This window comes from Gallinula chloropus (genome assembly GCF_964237585.1).
Source record: "Gallinula chloropus genome assembly, chromosome: 13".
Lineage (NCBI taxonomy): Eukaryota > Metazoa > Chordata > Aves > Gruiformes > Rallidae > Gallinula > Gallinula chloropus.
The window spans coordinates 6,704,569-6,721,556 of record NC_140098.1 but is presented as its reverse complement, the minus strand read 5'-3'; the positions used below and the strand labels follow the sequence as shown (position 1 = coordinate 6,721,556).

The window sequence follows — 16,988 nt, the reverse complement described above, 5'->3', positions numbered from 1 at the left end:
ATCATAAAATTACATTGTTACCACTCTAGGTAAACAACTATAAGCTGCTTCCAAACAATGTATGTTTCATTGCTACAGAGGTTTTTATTTCCTTTTCCTTCCCTTCCTTTGAAAACAAACAAACAAAAAAGATACATTGTAAAGAAAAGGATTCTATACTGAAACTTACTCAGCTGTTTGAAGTTCGTATCTTTTTCAGATCTTTTTTCTTCCTGCAGTGCAGTTATAATAAAAAACCCCAAATAATGAAAATATGTGGCATTAAGGAAACAATGGCTTTGTAGTTCAGAGTTAGCAGCCCTTCACAAACTTATTCTGGGTCTGCTGTAGTAGCTCTAGACACACTATTAGTCAGCACACAAATAAATACACATTACTAAGTCAGGAACAAGTGCTCACTCCAAGTCTTTATTAACATTGAACACAGAGAAGTATTCGAACATACTTCTGGTTGAGAATCTAGACAGCTACCAAGTTTTCAGGATCATCTGGTTTTACAGTATTCCAGAGTCTCCGTTTTAACCCCCATTTGCATGTACATTCACAGGAACATGGAAGTGAGCGAGCGCTGCGGTATTCAGCCAACAATCACTAGATCATCACCAACAAACTGGTAAGTCGGAACCTCGAGGTTATAGGGAGCAGGACCTTTCCTGATTCTGCCAGAGGCATCGTAATGGGACCCATGGCAAGGGCAGTAATAACCGCCAAAATCTCCAGAGTTAGCAATGGGTACGCAGCCAAGGTGAGTGCAGACACCTACTAGTATGACCCACTCTGGTTTCTGTACTCTGTCTAAGTCATGCTGCGGATCCCTTAGTTTAGACACATCAACGTTAGCTTCCTGATTAATCTCTGCCTGGGTTCTGTGACGCACAAAAAGGGGCTTCCCTCTCCACTTGAAAGCCATGTTCTTGCCTTCAGGAATGTCAGATAACTTGATCTCGATCTTTGACAACGCTAGCACATCAGCAGAGGCACTCAGGCTGGAAATAAACTGGGTGACCACACTCTTAGCGATATACGCAGTCGCTACGCATGTCGTGGCAGTCACCAGGTAGGAAAACCCTTTTCTGGCTTCACTGCTGCCTTGAGAAGACGTGGTGGCATCTAGCACATCTTGACGACGGTAGGCAGAGAAGTCGGGTACTGTGACATCATTATGGACGTAACGAACACTGGCAGGTGCTGCAAGAAAAAAAAAAAGAAGAAATAGCAACGCTGTCAAGTGTTCTGATGTGCTTTAAGTTACACTTTTTAAACTGGATTTGTGTAACAACGGGTAAAAGTTCTTCCAAACTCTGGGTAGGATTCCACTGAGATTCAATTTTGAGTTCTAGGAAAGTGGTTTCTAGAAGGTATTTCTGGTAGATGGACAGGTGATTTGTGAAACCTGTTCTTTGAAAATCACACAAAGTCTGATAAGGGAGCAGAAAAATCTGTGAGAAGTTCTGGATTTAAAGTGAACTGTTTTTTCAGAAGATTTCCAGGAAAAACTCCTGCAGGATACCTTGACTAGCTAAGATAGACCTGCTTTCAAATGCTTCCCTGAAAAAAATTGCTATGAATAAGTTTGATTTCATACAGTTCACACAGCTGCAGCTTCACAATTCTTTGCTTTCCTTTGGCTTAATTACTTTCTATGCCTTTAATAATCTTAACCATGTGGTTAACCATTTTTAAGCTTAAAAATACGTAATGCCCCCTTTAAACTGTTGTCAAAGCTGAGTCCCCTGTTTGCCAGGTTAACTTCATAGAAAGATCTGGGTATAAAGCTACTAACTATCCAACTTCCAACTCCCCAGCTTTTCAAGTGGGAGTCCCATGTCCAACCTCTGTGCTCAGCTACTGAGATGTGACAGCTAAGAGGCCTTCCATCAGTTTCACCAGAAAAAAAAAGTTGTTCCCTTCAATGAAAATCTGTAAGCCAAAGAAAAGAACATGCCAAAGACAGAACTTATTGCTTGCCAAAGGGCAACCTCTGTTACTTGAAAAGAACTAGCTACTCTATTTTTTTTTTCCCTAGTGTTTGGTCCCAATTCAAAAGAGGTTAATGAAGACCATTTTCTCAAAGTGCTTACAATTTCTCTCAGGGATTTATATGCAGTATAATATGGAAAATATAAATATTTATTTACAAGTAACTCAGCACAGACAAGGACCATACTAATTTATTTCAGTATAAAGACTTTAAATATTTCACAAACAGTAAGATTGACTTGTAAAAATTCCTCATATTCAGTGAAAAGCATGTTTGATGTTAAACTATGAATAGGATTCAATATCAGCTGCATTAGTTACAGATTTGTAGGATTTTCACCTGAACCTGTCCTTTACAGTATGCAGTGCTAATCACTCTGTACCCACCCTCCACACTCCACTGCCACCTCCGTGTCTGACACGAATACCCTCTGTAAGGGTAGTAAGCAAACGGTCACTGCATGCCCAGCATCAGCAGGTAAGTGCCACGGTTCTCCATGAATTGCATACCAGGCTGTTCCAGGGAGAAGCGCTGCCCTTTGCCCAGGTGCTGGGTTCCACAGGAACACCCTGGGGCTAACTTCACCTGACCGATACTTTCCTGAACACTGTATGAACTGTGCCGTTCCAAAGGAGAACACCGGGATCAATCTGACACACTGAACTCACTGTTAGAGCTGGTTCTTCTCCAAGTGCAGTGCAGGCCGTGAGCTGTCACTGCACAGCTCCGCTCTGACCCCCTGTAACTTCCTTACTGAACTACACAGAGGTTTCCCCCGTCTTCCCCGGTGCGCAGTGAATATCTATCTACCTGAGCGCCACCAAAAGGAAGCGACCTTTCACCTGCCCCATAACCAGTCCTATTGATGTGTGACAGCGCAACGGTGACCACTTGGAGTTACTTGTTTTTAAAGCGCGCGGCAGAGCCCGTTCGGTGTCTCACGCCTCAGCCGGCCGCAGGACCCCGAGCGCCGAGGCTGCCCTCGCCAGACGCTGCGGCGCGTCCCCTCTCTGCCCCGCTCCATCCCCGGCACAGGCCGAGCAGCGCCCGCGGAGCCGCCGGCCGAGGCGGCAGCGCTCCCAGGCCCGGCGCCGCCCCGGCTGCCTCCCTCCGCCCGCCCGAGCGGCTCCCCCGAGGCCCGGCCCGCGGTGTCCCGACCCCCGCACCGTTGAGGCTGGCGCCGGCGACGATTCCCCCCCGGGCCGACTGGCCGCTCATCGACTCCCGGCAGAGCAGAGGCCGCTTCAGGTCCAGCGGCACCTTCTCGGCCCGGCGCGCCACGGCCGCGGCCAGCGGCTTCAGCGGGCCGGGCACGGCGTGCGCTGCGGCCGACAGGTAGGGCGCGAAGGGCCCGGAGCGAGCGGCCACTGACAACATGGCGGCGGCGGCGGCTGCTGAGCCGGTCACCGCTCCGACCTTCCCGGCGGCAGCAGACTGCGCAGGCGCCCTGACGTCACGCGGCCGGCGGTCGCGCCGTGGTGGGGTCACAGCGCCGTTGCGTATGGTGTTACGTCACAGCGCAGGAGGCGGTGTGGCTCCTTCTGCGCTTCCTTGTGACGTAGGCAGCGGCGGTGGGGTGGGGGCTGCTGCTCAGGTCCCGTTCTAGCGTAGCGGTGGCGCTGGGCTGGAGAAGCCCCAGAGCCGCGCGGGTGCGGGCAGAGCTGGCGCTGAGTGGGATGGGGATGCAGCGGGGTCTGTGGGAAGGGGGGTACGGCAGTGGGAGCCGCCGGTTGTGAGGGGTAAGAAGCCCCGCGCGGCTGCGGCGTGGTGAGGCTGGCAGGGCCGTGCCGAGGCGGTGCCGAGGCCGTGCTGGCCGCCTGTCCCGCGGGAACTGGGGAGTTCCAGTTCCTCGCTCTGCTCTTAATCTTTCGCCTGCGAGTTCGGTATTCGCGAGGCACCTGCGCTCCCCCAGCCCGGGACGCTCCCCTGTGCCACAGGGGACTGTGTCACCTGCGGCAGCGGTTCGACCTTGGGGATGATGAGTGACTGCGCAAACGGGCCTTGGTCTTTGCTGAGTTCTAGGCGTTACTAGGAAACAGATCCAGCACCGAGCCCCGTGCACAACGGTTACTTTCATTCAGAAGCCACTGTCTTAAAAGCCACCCTGCTGGCTGTGTCCCAGGAGTGAGTTTGATCTCATGCTCCCTCTATGACGTTCTGGGCCCAAATCTTTGACTTTCTCTCTAGTACAGTGAGAGTAACCTGGAGGTGGTGATGGGGCTTATCGTGCCAGTCCGCTGCCAGGTCACTGTGTTGTTAGTGCTGGTTTGGTGTTGGTACTCCAGGGTCTGCTCACATGAAGTGCTCTGGTTGTTGATTTTCCTGTTCTTGGCATCATTTTATGCGAAACAGGCACTACTACAAATGTACCTTACTTTCTCTTTCATGATGGTTATTTTGTTGGGTTATTGCTGGTTAACACCTTGAGGACAGTAAGTGCATTCAAGTGCCGTCCTAGGGTACCTCTGGTGCTGCTGACAAGCAAAGGAAGTGATTAACCTTTAGAACGTTTCATTCAAAGTTCAGGAAGCACTGTGGGGACATGTGAGTGGTCCTGTGCTTTCTGTGCACTACGTGGGATCATTTAAACAATGCACTGTGATCTCAAAGCACCTCGGAGGGGTTAATGTTCCCTTCCCTTGCTACTCTAATGACATGGCCTGGAGATGTGTAAATACCATTCAGAAACATTCCTTGAAAGAAACCCATGCCACTTCTGGGATAACACACGACCTTTGTTACTTCTGTTCCTCGTGCAGCATCTGATCTTTACCCCTTTTTATTACTGTGCTGCTTTTTTCTTGGTTTATCTATTTATTTTTTGTCTTTTCATAGTTCTGCTGGATCAGTTGCAAAGTGGGAAAATTTTTTTTCACCTTGTCACAGGAAATTGGCAAGTGATAGATTTTACATCAAGCTGGAAAAACACAAAGAATGTTGTACAATACATCTGTTCATAACCACGTTCTGTGGGCAGCCTCTTGCTGTCACAGCTTCAGCGTTTTCCATTGCTCATCGGCACGTCTGAGTCTGGAGCTCAGGCTGCTGGGGAAGGCAAATAGTTCCCCAGAAACTCATTCTTATCATCAGTGATTAGGAGGGTGAAGGAACACAGCAGCTGTAATTATTGCCAGAAATACATTTCTGCTGTTCTCCATCACAATCACAGGCTGAGATCAGTTACTCAGCTGTGTGAAGGCTCCCAGGCGTTTGGGGATTGCTGCACCTTTAGATCTCGCAGTTAGCATCAAATGAAAGCACTCTCTTCCCTCCTCTCCCAAGTACTGTTAATGCTTTTCTATTGCAGGAAGAAACGTCAGTAATCTTTGGGTGTCTTTGCAGTGTTTTTGATTATTGATGAAGAATGTACAATGTTGCTTTCCTGAGGATAGACTGGATTATTTTCCAAAAGTTCCTGCTATACATTTGAGTAGCAAAAAGTTAAATAAAAAGCTGTGTTTATAGTATGTTTTGTTTCATTGTGGTTTTTGTTTTTTCTTCTTGCCATACATAGTGCTTGTGCCTGTTTGGACATAGGCAAATTGACTTATTTAAAAATACTTAAAAAAAATACTATGGTAGTTTTAAATACTACTTCTGTTAGGAACTGTGCATCTGGCCTCATGGACAGCAATAGATTTGGCCTGACCTGCCAGGGTAGTCCTAAAATTGTTGCTGGCATTACTCTGTGGAGCTTCAAAGGGAAATAAAATTTAGGTTTTGTTTTTGAAAGTGCATCTTCCAATATTATATCAGTGTGCAAGACAGAAGTATTGCTTCAGTTGTTGCTTGGGTTCTTTAATTAGATAATATATGTGATTTCACCCTTTTGGCTGCACTGAAAAATAATGTGAAACAAAACAATGCTGCTGTCAACTCCTTCCCCCATGCAACAAGCAGCAAATGACATCCTCCAGGCAAATTAAAGCCAAATCCACTCCCAAGGGCTGTTCTGGAGATGGTAGTTCAGCTCATAAAATGAGTCTTGGCAGCTACAGGCCAGTCACGCTGAGGCAGGGCAGTGCTGCTCAGAGGCGAGGCGGCAGAGCGCCATACTGGTCTTTCCTCCTTTGCAACTGGGAAGCTGTGGCTGCCTCTGCAGAGCTCCAGCCTTGATGTAGGGACGGGCTCCTGGGCAGGCAGCGGCGCTGTAAAAGTGAAGGAGTGTCTTGATCGCTTGTTGGAAGCACCAACCCAGCTCTCCAACACAGACCTTCCCCTGGGCAAGGTTCCAGTTCTCTGTAGTAACCACTCATTTGGGATGATAGTCTCACCCAAAACTCATTTGGGTTAATTCCAAGGAGTATGTTAGATATATCACATAGACAAATCCTGAACTAAAGGAAAGATCTATTTTTCCTCTAACAGTTGGGTGAATAAATAAATACCTGTGGTTTTTGTGGGTGGTTGTTTTCCCAGATTTATTTTACAGAATCAGTTTCATGTTGACTTGTCACAGCTTCGAACGGTAAGATTTAAGACTGTATGGATACACTAGTGGGTGCATACCTGCCCCAGCCAAGCCTTTTCACTAGCTCGGGCTTCTCAAATGTTCCCAAAATGTGGGATGAACTTGACACAGAGATGTGTTGTATAAACATTTGAGCTAAACTAACCTCTAGAAATGTAACCACAATTTCTCAGCTGATCAAGCCAGGCCATGCATGCAAGGCTGGGAAGTGTTCCAGTGTTTCATTCTGGCTGTGTAAGGAGCTATTGTTTTCAAAGTCAGCTGGTGCCGATGGTGTTACTGCTAAATTATTTTATGATTGTGCATTAAAAATACTGTCTCTGAGGATGGTAGTTTAGGGACTGGCTGTATTAAGATTTATTTAAGGGTTTGACTTTTTCATATAAGTAATTCACTGAATCTTTTTAGCTGTGGTCTGAAATGTACTGAAATATGGTAGTTCTAATTAAGTGGGATGGATCTTTCCAGTTCCAGTAGTATTGATCTAGAATTTATTTCTTTCCCAGCAAGTTTGTGACATCTAAGCCTGGGTAGATAATGATTTACCCAACTCAGCACACTGTTGGTAATTGTAGTTAGTAGTGATGTAGTAATTATAGGACGCTACAATAATATTCTAGAGGAAATGTAGAAATTCCTGGGGCTGTGAATCAATGTATGGGTGGAAATAAATAATATTCAAGCAGGAGAGAAAACCAGGAAGACCCAGATGGAAACCATTTTAGCAGCATGTGGTTTACTAATGTTACTGCATGTAAGAGGAGGAGAGATATGGAAACATGACCTTATTTTCTATTCTGCAACAGGTTATAAAATTACCATGGTCATGGTAAAGACTGATCATAACCTAAGAAGTTCTAACAGGGCAAGAGGAGGTGCTACTAAGGCCGTCAGATATTAGTATACTGTGGGGATTTGATGTTTCACCATGAGGCTGAGGATTTTAGCTAGTATTTGTAGAAGGGTTTGTTACCAGTTGTGGGGTTTGGGTATTGTTACTGGTTTGTGGGTTGGTTTTTTTAAAGATTCTGAGTTTTGACGGTGATGAAAGTTTTGATTTGGCTAACCCAGCTCAGCTGCTCAGGATGGGGCAGGCATGGTCGCATCCCAAATGATATATTTTTCTGGCTGAGTGCTGTTCCAAGAGACATTTGGCAGAATGCACTTGCTGCTTCTAGAGACTCATGACCAAATGAGGCAGCTGTAATTTTTTTGAAAACATGGTTGTAATTTTTTAAAAGAAGCAAGACTGATCTCAGATTGTATCGTGGTCAGAAGATGATTAAATCTTGAAAACATTTCAGCAAAACAGGCATCACATTCTGTTATCAGAGTCTGAAAAAGAGTAATTTTAATTTTAAAATGACTAAGCATATTCCAGCGTGGAGGTGTTTCTTTGAGACCTGCTCTTAGGCTTGTGTTCCTGAGCATCAATACTGAGGAAGTGTTTTCTGGCCAAATCTGAAAGTTAAATGCCGACGCAGTATTGTGTAAACCATTGTCCTGGTTTTAGTCAGGATGGAGTTAATTTCATTTGTAACAGCAGATGAATGCTGTGTTTGAGAGTAAAATGGGAGTAGTGCTGATAACACCCTGATGTTTCTAGTTGCTGTCAGACAGTCAAGGACTTTCTCAGCTCTTCATGAGAAAGGAGGGGCGAAGCCAGGACAGGTGACTGAACTGCCCAAAGAGAGTATTCCACACCAGTTACGTCCTGCCCAGGATATCGAGGGGCTGAGGGGAGGAAGGCCTGGGGCGGCTCCGGGACGCGCGGTTCGTGGGGGACGGTCGGGTTCTGGGACGGCTCTGGGTGGCACGGCCTGAGTTGTGTGGTTCGGTGAGAAACTGCATTGTGTATCAACTGCTTCATATATTTTGCTTTGAAGTCCTGTTAGTATTGTTACATTGTATCTTTCTGTTATCTTAGTAAACTATCCTTATCCCAACCCACGGGCCTCTTAATTTCTTGATCTTGGGGTTATTTGCCCCTTTCTATTCCTTTTCCCTTCCCTTACTTCTCACCCCCCTCCCCTTCCCTTTAACCTGCTCTTTTCCTTAAAGGAGCAGGCAGCTGCGTGGATCTCGGCTCTCAGCCGGGTGAAACCACGACAGTCTTTTTGGCGCCCAACGTGGGGCCCGAAAGGTTGGGATAACGGTAGATTTGACCCTGACTGGATTGTAATTAAGTCAAAGTTGTGATAAGTACTTTGATTTAAGCAGTCTCTGGTCACGATGCTCCGGTATGTGTATAAGGTTTTGCTGCTCTGTCTATTCTTTAGACCGGTAGGGATTAACAATGGCAGCTGGTATGGTGGGAGTACAGAAAGAAATATCTATGCTGTTTTCTCTTCCTTTGGGCTAAATACAACAGCTCTGGTAACAGTTTTTGAAAATTTCCAATATCCCTGGGATGTTCAAACTAGCATTTTGCTGTTGTTATGTTTGGTGAATATGGTTCTGCTTTTGTTAAATATTAAGCAAAGGTTTATGAATACCACTCAAGAGTGTTCTGCAAGGCCAGATAATCACGAGTGGCAGGGTACGTGGCAGAGTATGGGCAACTACCTAGGCACTTTCTCACGTCCGATGTTTTGGAGTTTCACTCCCGAACAGTTACAGGACCCTGATAAAGTGGCCGATGCTCTACCTTTATACTGATTCATGGATGGTAGCCAATGCCCTGTGGGGTTGGTTGCAGCAGTGGAAAAAGAACAACTGGCAGCGGAGAGGCAAACCCATATGGGCTGCTGACTTATGGCAAGATATTGCTGCCCGGTTAGAGAAACTTGTTGTAAAGGTACATCATGTTGATGCCCATGTGCCTAAGAGTCGGGCCATGGAGGAACATCAAAACAACCATCAGGTAGATAAAGCTGCTAGGATTGAAGTTGCTCAAGTGGATCTAGACTGTCAACGTAAAGGTGAATTATTCCTAGCTCGATGGGCTCATGATTCCTCAGGTCATCAAGGGAGAGATGCAACATATAGATGGGCTCGAGATCGAGGGGTGGACTTAACCATGGATGCTATTGCACAAGTTATCCATGAGTGTGAGACGTGCGCCACAATCAAGCAAGCTAAGCGCTTGAAGCCCCTTTGGTATGGAGGACGGTGGATGAAATATAAATATGGGGAGGCCTGGCAGATTGATTACATCACCCTCCCACGAACACGCCATGGCAAGCGTTACGTGCTTACGATGGTGGAGGCAACCACCGGCTGGCTAGAAACATATCCTGTACCACATGCCACTGCCCGGAATACAATCCTGGGTCTGGAAAGGCAAGTTCTATGGCGACACGGCACCCCAGAAAGAATCGAGTCAGACAATGGGACTCATTTCCGAAATGCTCTCATAGACACCTGGGCAAAAGAGCATGGCATTGAGTGGGTGTATCACATTCCTTATCATGCACCAGCCTCTGGGAAAATTGAACGATATAATGGACTCTTAAAGACTACCCTGAAAGCGATGGGTGGTGGAACATTCAAACACTGGGATACACATTTAGCCAAAGCCACATGGTTAGTTAACTCTAGAGGATCCACCAATCGAGCTGGTCCTGCCCAGTCAAAATCTCCACATACTGTAGAAGGAGACAGAGTCCCAGTGGTGCATATGAAGAGTATATTAGGGAAGACAGTTTGGGTCATCCCTGCTTCAGGCAAAGGTAAACCCATGTCTGGGATTGCTTTTGCTCAAGGACCTGGTTGTACTTGGTGGGTGATGCAGAAGGATGGAGAGGTTCGATGTGTACCCCAGAGGGATTTGATTTTAGGTGAGACTGGCCAATATAATTAATAAGGTAGAAATTGTATTATAATAATTGCTCTGTGCATTCATTATTGCTATTACTGCTGTATGTTGTTGTATGTTGTACCAATGGAGTTACAGCCGGAGTCATACAAGTCAATGAAGGAAGAGTGCCACGATGACGGGACCAAGACCTGGTGTTCCAATAACTTTTTCCTCCTTCCCTTTGAAAATGAACATCTTTGATTCACAGACTATGAACATGGACCATGTCAGATGTATTGGTCGAGAGCCTGAGATGCAGCATGCAACGATCCAGTGACGCATACTGACACCATGAGAGACTGTTATGACGAATGAAGCCTGAAGATCATCATGGACTAAATGTTCATTCACTCAACAAACTCAGAAGAATGGTCCATAGACTAAGGGAATAATACCTGTATGCACATGTGTGCGTATACATGTGTACATACATATATGGGTGTCTGAAACAAGAAATGGTTGGATTTGGTCATGACGTAAATGGTATGGAATAAGGGGTGGATAATGTCCTGGTTTTAGTCAGGATGGAGTTAATTTCATTTGTAACAGCAGATGAATGCTGTGTTTGAGAGTAAAATGGGAGTACTGCTGATAACACCCTGATGTTTCTAGTTGCTGTCAGACAGTCAAGGACTTTCTCAGCTCTTCATGAGAAAGGAGGGGCGAAGCCAGGACAGGTGACTGAACTGCCCAAAGAGAGTATTCCACACCAGTTACGTCCTGCCCAGGATATCGAGGGGCTGAGGGGAGGAAGGCCTGGGGCGGCTCCGGGACGCGCGGTTCGTGGGGGACGGTCGGGTTCTGGGACGGCTCTGGGTGGCACGGCCTGAGTTGTGTGGTTTGGTGAGAAACTGCATTGTGTATCAACTGCTTCATATATTTTGCTTTGAAGTCCTGTTAGTATTGTTACATTGTATCTTTCTGTTATCTTAGTAAACTATCCTTATCCCAACCCACGGGCCTCTTAATTTCTTGATCTTGGGGTTATTTGCCCCTTTCTATTCCTTTTCCCTTCCCTTACTTCTCACCCCCCTCCCCTTCCCTTTAACCTGCTCTTTTCCTTAAAGGAGCAGGCAGCTGCGTGGATCTCGGCTCTCAGCCGGGTGAAACCACGACAACCATCTAAACAGACCTCTGTGATTGCCTTGATGCATCCACAGGAGTGTTAGCCTCATGAAAATTTATACTGCTTAATGTCCCTGTCGTTTTAAAGTAAGTTAAAAGTTCATTTGCATTAATACAAATGCTATAAGATGTCAGGGTCGCAGTATTAAGAAATAGTTGTGGAATGTTGTTATAATGATTTTGGGCATGTGCAGTGGGGCTTCAGTGCCTTTCTTTACATGGTATTTTATTCTTCTGTTTATGTTTTCTTCAGATATTAACTGCAGAACTCAGCTGGCTTTCTACTAAAGTGTTGGTTACCCCAGGCAATTTGATCTTACCAGAAATTTTTCTTTCTCTGGGTTCTTTGCCATCTTGCATTGTTTTTATGCTCTGAAAAGTCAGTGCTACTAAACTTGAGATTTGAGGGTTTGCATTTGCCTCTTGGTTTTGCATTGATGATTACTGTCTTCCTCTCTGAACAAGAGTATTCAGAAAGAAAAAAACCCAAAACCAACTAGGAACCATCAGTCTTTCCTTGTGGAGTGGTGCTAGTAAAGCCTGTGTCATCACAGTGGCAGCTGAGGTTTTTCACACTGTGCTTTGGAGAGTGACTGAGAACAAGGTCCATGTGGCCCAGGTGATTCTTCCAACTGCCTCTAGACATGTTGCATGATCTCACAGCTGTGTAGATGATGTAACACGGTCCAGCTGTGAGCAAGAGCAGGTTGCTCAGAGAAGTTGTGCAGTCTCCATTTGTGGAGATATTCAATGTCCTGGATATCCTGCTTTAGCTGACCCTGCTTGAGCCAGGGGTTTGGGCTAGGTGATCTCAAAAGGTCCCTTCTGGCTGAAGTGAGTCTGACTCTGTAACATTGATTTTTACATTAGAGTGCTTAGTCATAAGCACAAGAAAGCTGCTTTCTTAGAAGTGTTCAGAGGCTCTTGTGAAATACAGCCCAGACATTGCTGACCTGTAGAGTGGGGCTCATGGCAGCAGCTTGCTCTAGTTGTCTGTGTGGTGCCATTGCCAAGCATGGATGTATGAACTGGGAGTGTGCTGAGCAAGAAGTTTCTGGAAGGTAAAATGAAAGTGTTTCCTGCTTTCTTTCCAGGTTGTTGCCTTTCCTTTAAAACTTATTTCTAGCAAGGGTACTTCATACTTTTTTATTTAACAATAATCTTTCTTTGTATAGCTATGTTGTAATTTTCTTGTGTAAACTTTTCAGAACAGGGGATGTATCTTTAATGTAGTGGTATGTGTCGAGGTCTACAGCCTGCAGGCATTAGATGAGGCCCTCAGTTTGTTGACTATTTAGATAAGAACTGCTAGAGTCGCTCCAAATGCCTGCAGTTAGTTCCTCTGCAGAATTAATGTTCGTTACAGAGATTTCTGGTTTGTGCTGTGGTGCTAGGAAGCTGCTAAATCAATTTGAAAGTAGATTTGTTATGCAATGCAGTTTGTTCAAGGTTAAAATTATGGAGACCTTTTGATATTTAGACATTACTGTTCATTGAAGTTGCTTTACAAAGTCGTAAGATGTGAGTAATCACAAGGATCATATATGAAAAGTGAGGATCAAAACTGGACACTACAAATGAGGAAAAAAATTAACATGTGGTTGGTCAAACATTCCTCTCCTGGTCCCCGTGACACCTCACTGCTGCAGTCTAATCTACAGACAGTTTTTCCCAGCCAAGGAAGAAATAAGCTCAAGTATTATGAGCAAAGAAAAAATTCTGTTGGCAGCTTTTTAGTACTCTCTATTAATGCAGCAGAAATAGGCAGGAGTTCACAGCTTTAGCAGCCATCTTATTCTAAATCTCTTCTACGCCTGGTTGGTAAGGCCAAGATGTATATTGCCTTCCGTAGAGGACGTGGACTATCTGGCTCTGGCACACATACACTCACTCACTGTTTTGAGTATAACTTGAGATAAATACAAAGTAAGTGTATTTCTCCTCCCCACCCAAAAGGAGAAGAGAAAAATCAAAGCAGATGAGACATTCTACCAGGCAGGAAGAATGGGATTTTCTGAGCCTATTACAGAGAGGAAAGAAAATGCAGCCGTTGAAGTGATGAAATAAAAATAAAAAGGCCCAGCCTAAGATTATGTCAAAGATTTACATAATTGTCCAGATGGACAAAAAGAGTCATCTATATGTGAAACAGGTAAGATCTGATCACACAAATCAGAAATGACAACACAAGGTGTCCAACCAAGCAGAAGCCAAAGGCTAGAAGATAAGTGCCTGGGGCAGCATCAAAGGCTGCTCGGCAAGGCAGCAGCCGAAGGCTAAATGAAGTTGCCAGGAGCATCATCAAGGACAGCTAGTACAAACGTTGGTTTGAGGGAAAATATTTTCTCCCTTTTTCTTGCTTTCTCTCCTCATGTTTCCTGAAAAATCCCTGAAACTTTTGACAGGCATATGTTTTGACTCACAGCTGGCCTCCACTATGACATGTTCTTCGCTTTTTGCGATACTGAAGGTGGAAACAAGACCAAACTGTTTGCACCTTTGTGACCTCTGGCTTAAAATTGAAAAGCTTTACAAAGGAGAATCCAAACTTCCTTCGCTTGTGTATTATGATTAATCCATCTGAAGAACTCCATCTTGTCTCTGACACTCAGCTGACTATGTTTATCTGGGGTGGAAGGAGAAATTCTTCCCACATCTGTAAGTAGAAAGAGGCTTGGAGCATCCACCTCTTCTCCACTCTTCTGTCATTGCTCACAAATCTCTCATAGTTGCACAATTAAGCATAAATGTTACAATAATAGACATTTGTAACAATTTATTGATTAGGCAGGAAGAAGACCTTTTTGGAACTAAGCAAAGCAGAAACAGGGAAAGGGAACAGTAGCACCAGAGAGATCCATGTTGCTTGATGGAGGGCCAAAAATTCTCATCTGTATGTCTGCCACTATGAAACATTTTCCTGTGACAAGGTCCTGGATGGGGGAGGGATGCAATGTTGTAGGGGTGTCTTCTGCAAAAAGCAGCTAGAAGCTTCCCATAGGCCCAAGAGTAAACACCAGGCGGGCTCAAGGCCAGACCTGCTGCTGCCGCAGGCTGAGCCTGTCAGTGATGGTCATAGTGCTTCTGTCAATCACAGGTAAGAAAAAAAATGCAAGCAGCCACTTTTTGCCACCAGAGAAGGGAGTGAGAAGATGTAAGAAACTGCAGACACCAAGGTCAGTGAAGAACATGGGGGATGAGGTGCTCCAGATGGTGAAGAGATTCCCCTGTAGCCCATGGAGAAGACAATGGTGGGGCGGGTTGTACTCCCGCAGCCTGTGGAAGATGATGGGGAGCAGAGATCTCATTTGCAGCCTGTGGAAAGGCCCCATGCTGGTGTGGGTGGAGACATATGGAAGATGCTGAGACCTGCATTGGAGCAAGCTTCTGGCAGCACCTGCAGCCTGTGGGGAGACAGGCCCAAGCTGGAGCAGATTTGCAGGGGGATGACGACTTGTGACTCTGTGGGAGATGAGGCTGGAGCATAATTTCTCATTATCCTAAGAGAGAGAGAGAGGACAGAGAGAATAATAAATTAGATTTTTTTTTAATGAGATCTTGAATGTTTTGCCCATGACGTTAATGCTAATTGCTGAATGATCTCTCCCCATCCTTACCTCAGTATATATTTTCTCCCTGGTCCAACTGAAAAGGGGAATGACTGATTGACTTCAGCGGGCATCTGGCCTCCAGCCAGGGTCAAACTACCACCCCTATCTTGGGTGAAGTGGTAGAATAAGCAGGACAACATAAAAAGGATGACAAAGAAAATAACTTTTTCTGAATTTCCTACTGTATAGTACATATCTCAATCATCAGGCTTTCCTGTGAGCTTTTTCCTGATGCATGGTTGCTGGACCTTGGCTTATAAGCAGCTTAGAACCACCATGAAGCAGATAATGGCAGAGTAAGAGGTTTTTGTAATACTTGCCAATTTTGTTGGCAATGAAGATCTGTGTCATTAAGAGCTAATGCAATAAAAGTGTCCACATATGATAACTTTGTCCCGTTTCCTCCCCCTTATACCAGGCGTGCAGAGACCTCACCTGTAGCCTTTTCTCATCTCAATTCTTTAGCTGAATTGCAGGACTTGATTCTAAGATAAATCATAACTGGTTTGCAACATATGGGTCTCTGGTTTCATCTGGATTGCCACAGATCCGTGTTACTGTAAGGAGCATCTAGTTTAAAAATACCGTGCTGAGAAGGAAAAGCTGGCCCTGGTCTCAAACTGTGGCATTGATCCCTGTGCCTCAGGGAGTTGGGAACAGTACATCTATGCTGTGTGCCTGAATTGAGCTAATTGCACATTGTAGTCTTAATAATTTAAATGTTCTGGTGATTATTACTAAGCACTTCCTTCAACAGTAGTTTGTGGAAACCTGCCTATAATGCAATTTTTTTTTATTATCTGCTCATTTTTTATATGTGATGCCTTTATTTTCTGTCCTCCTAGATAGAAATGATAGAGAAGAGCCTTCTCCTGTCTTTTTATGCATAGTTAGGAGAGTAATTATACTACTGAGGCTGTCCCTAATGGTCCCCAGTGGAGTTCCTCCAAGTTTTAAGATAAGTTATATTTCATATATTCATATTTTTAGTGATCCTTGGTACAAGAAGTAGACATATACTAATGAAATCTGCTGAGGCAAACTTATGAAATATTGTGTACTCTGGGAATACCAGAATATAATATGGAAAGAATTAGAGAACTTTAAAAGTTAGGATAAAGTCTAGTAGCACAAAGTGCAAGGTCTTTTAGAGGTTTGTATCAAAGGTTTCTACCAGAAACTACAGATTTACCACAGGGATTGATGGGAGAAGGAAGAAGGTCTAGATATGTGGTGGGTGATCAAAGTACAACTGTGTAATGTGTCCATTCAGTATGTCAGTGGGATAGTAGGATGCATGAGTTTTTCAGTAGGTACAGGGAATACTAATGCAGCTGCATGCTCATGCGAGTAGAAGGTACCTCCTGTGTCCATAAACACGCAAATCCTCTTCTCCGTTTGCCAAACTCACCTTCCAAAACAGTTCAGTGAATGGGTCTCTGTGGATAATCTCAGGGAGTCAGCTGATCATCTTAGTTGTCTCTGTTTGCATGGAATACTTATTCACTTAAACAAACAAGGGATCTGAAATGAACAGCACAACTGGGAGCAAATACATTGACTTCAGTTATTGAAACACGTGTCTTTATACATTTAGCAAAGGATGTTAACAGGAATAAAGGTGTAGATTATGACTGAAAGCTCATTCAAAGGGAAAGGAAAATTGCAGAAGGTTTTTCTTTTTCTCCACCCAGGGATAAAAATTAGTTCAGTGGTGTTGGTGTGGAGCTGTCTGTGAGGGGAGATGAGAAAGGGTGAAGTTTGCAGTGTTTATGTAAATGCTTTGATATAGTTTTATCCCATGTTATTGGAACCTGTGTTTTTGTCAGGGGTAACTATGTTTGTTTTAGAGATATGAATTATTAGCATTAAATACTGACTGTACTAGCAACAGCAAGGAGGCTTTTCCATCCGTGTTAGCTCTCTCTATAATGTTACAATTCCTCTCATTTTTCTTTCTTTTGAATTAGGTTTAGTTACTGCCATTATGCTGAACAGTGA

General features: G+C 44.7%; 1 protein-coding gene across 1 annotated transcript; it reads right to left on the bottom strand.

The window, feature by feature from the left end:
• Window positions 1-381: 381 nt before the first annotated feature.
• On the bottom strand, window positions 382-3,406 carry UQCRFS1 (ubiquinol-cytochrome c reductase, Rieske iron-sulfur polypeptide 1). Its single transcript, XM_084270149.1, has 2 exons — window positions 3,148-3,406; window positions 382-1,188 (listed from the first exon to the last, which is right to left on the bottom strand). The coding sequence occupies exons 1-2, from the start codon at window positions 3,356-3,358 to the stop codon at window positions 578-580; spliced, it is 822 nt and encodes a 273-aa protein (XP_084126275.1). The 5' UTR covers window positions 3,359-3,406; the 3' UTR covers window positions 382-577.
• Between the last annotated feature and the right edge of the window lie 13,582 nt (window positions 3,407-16,988).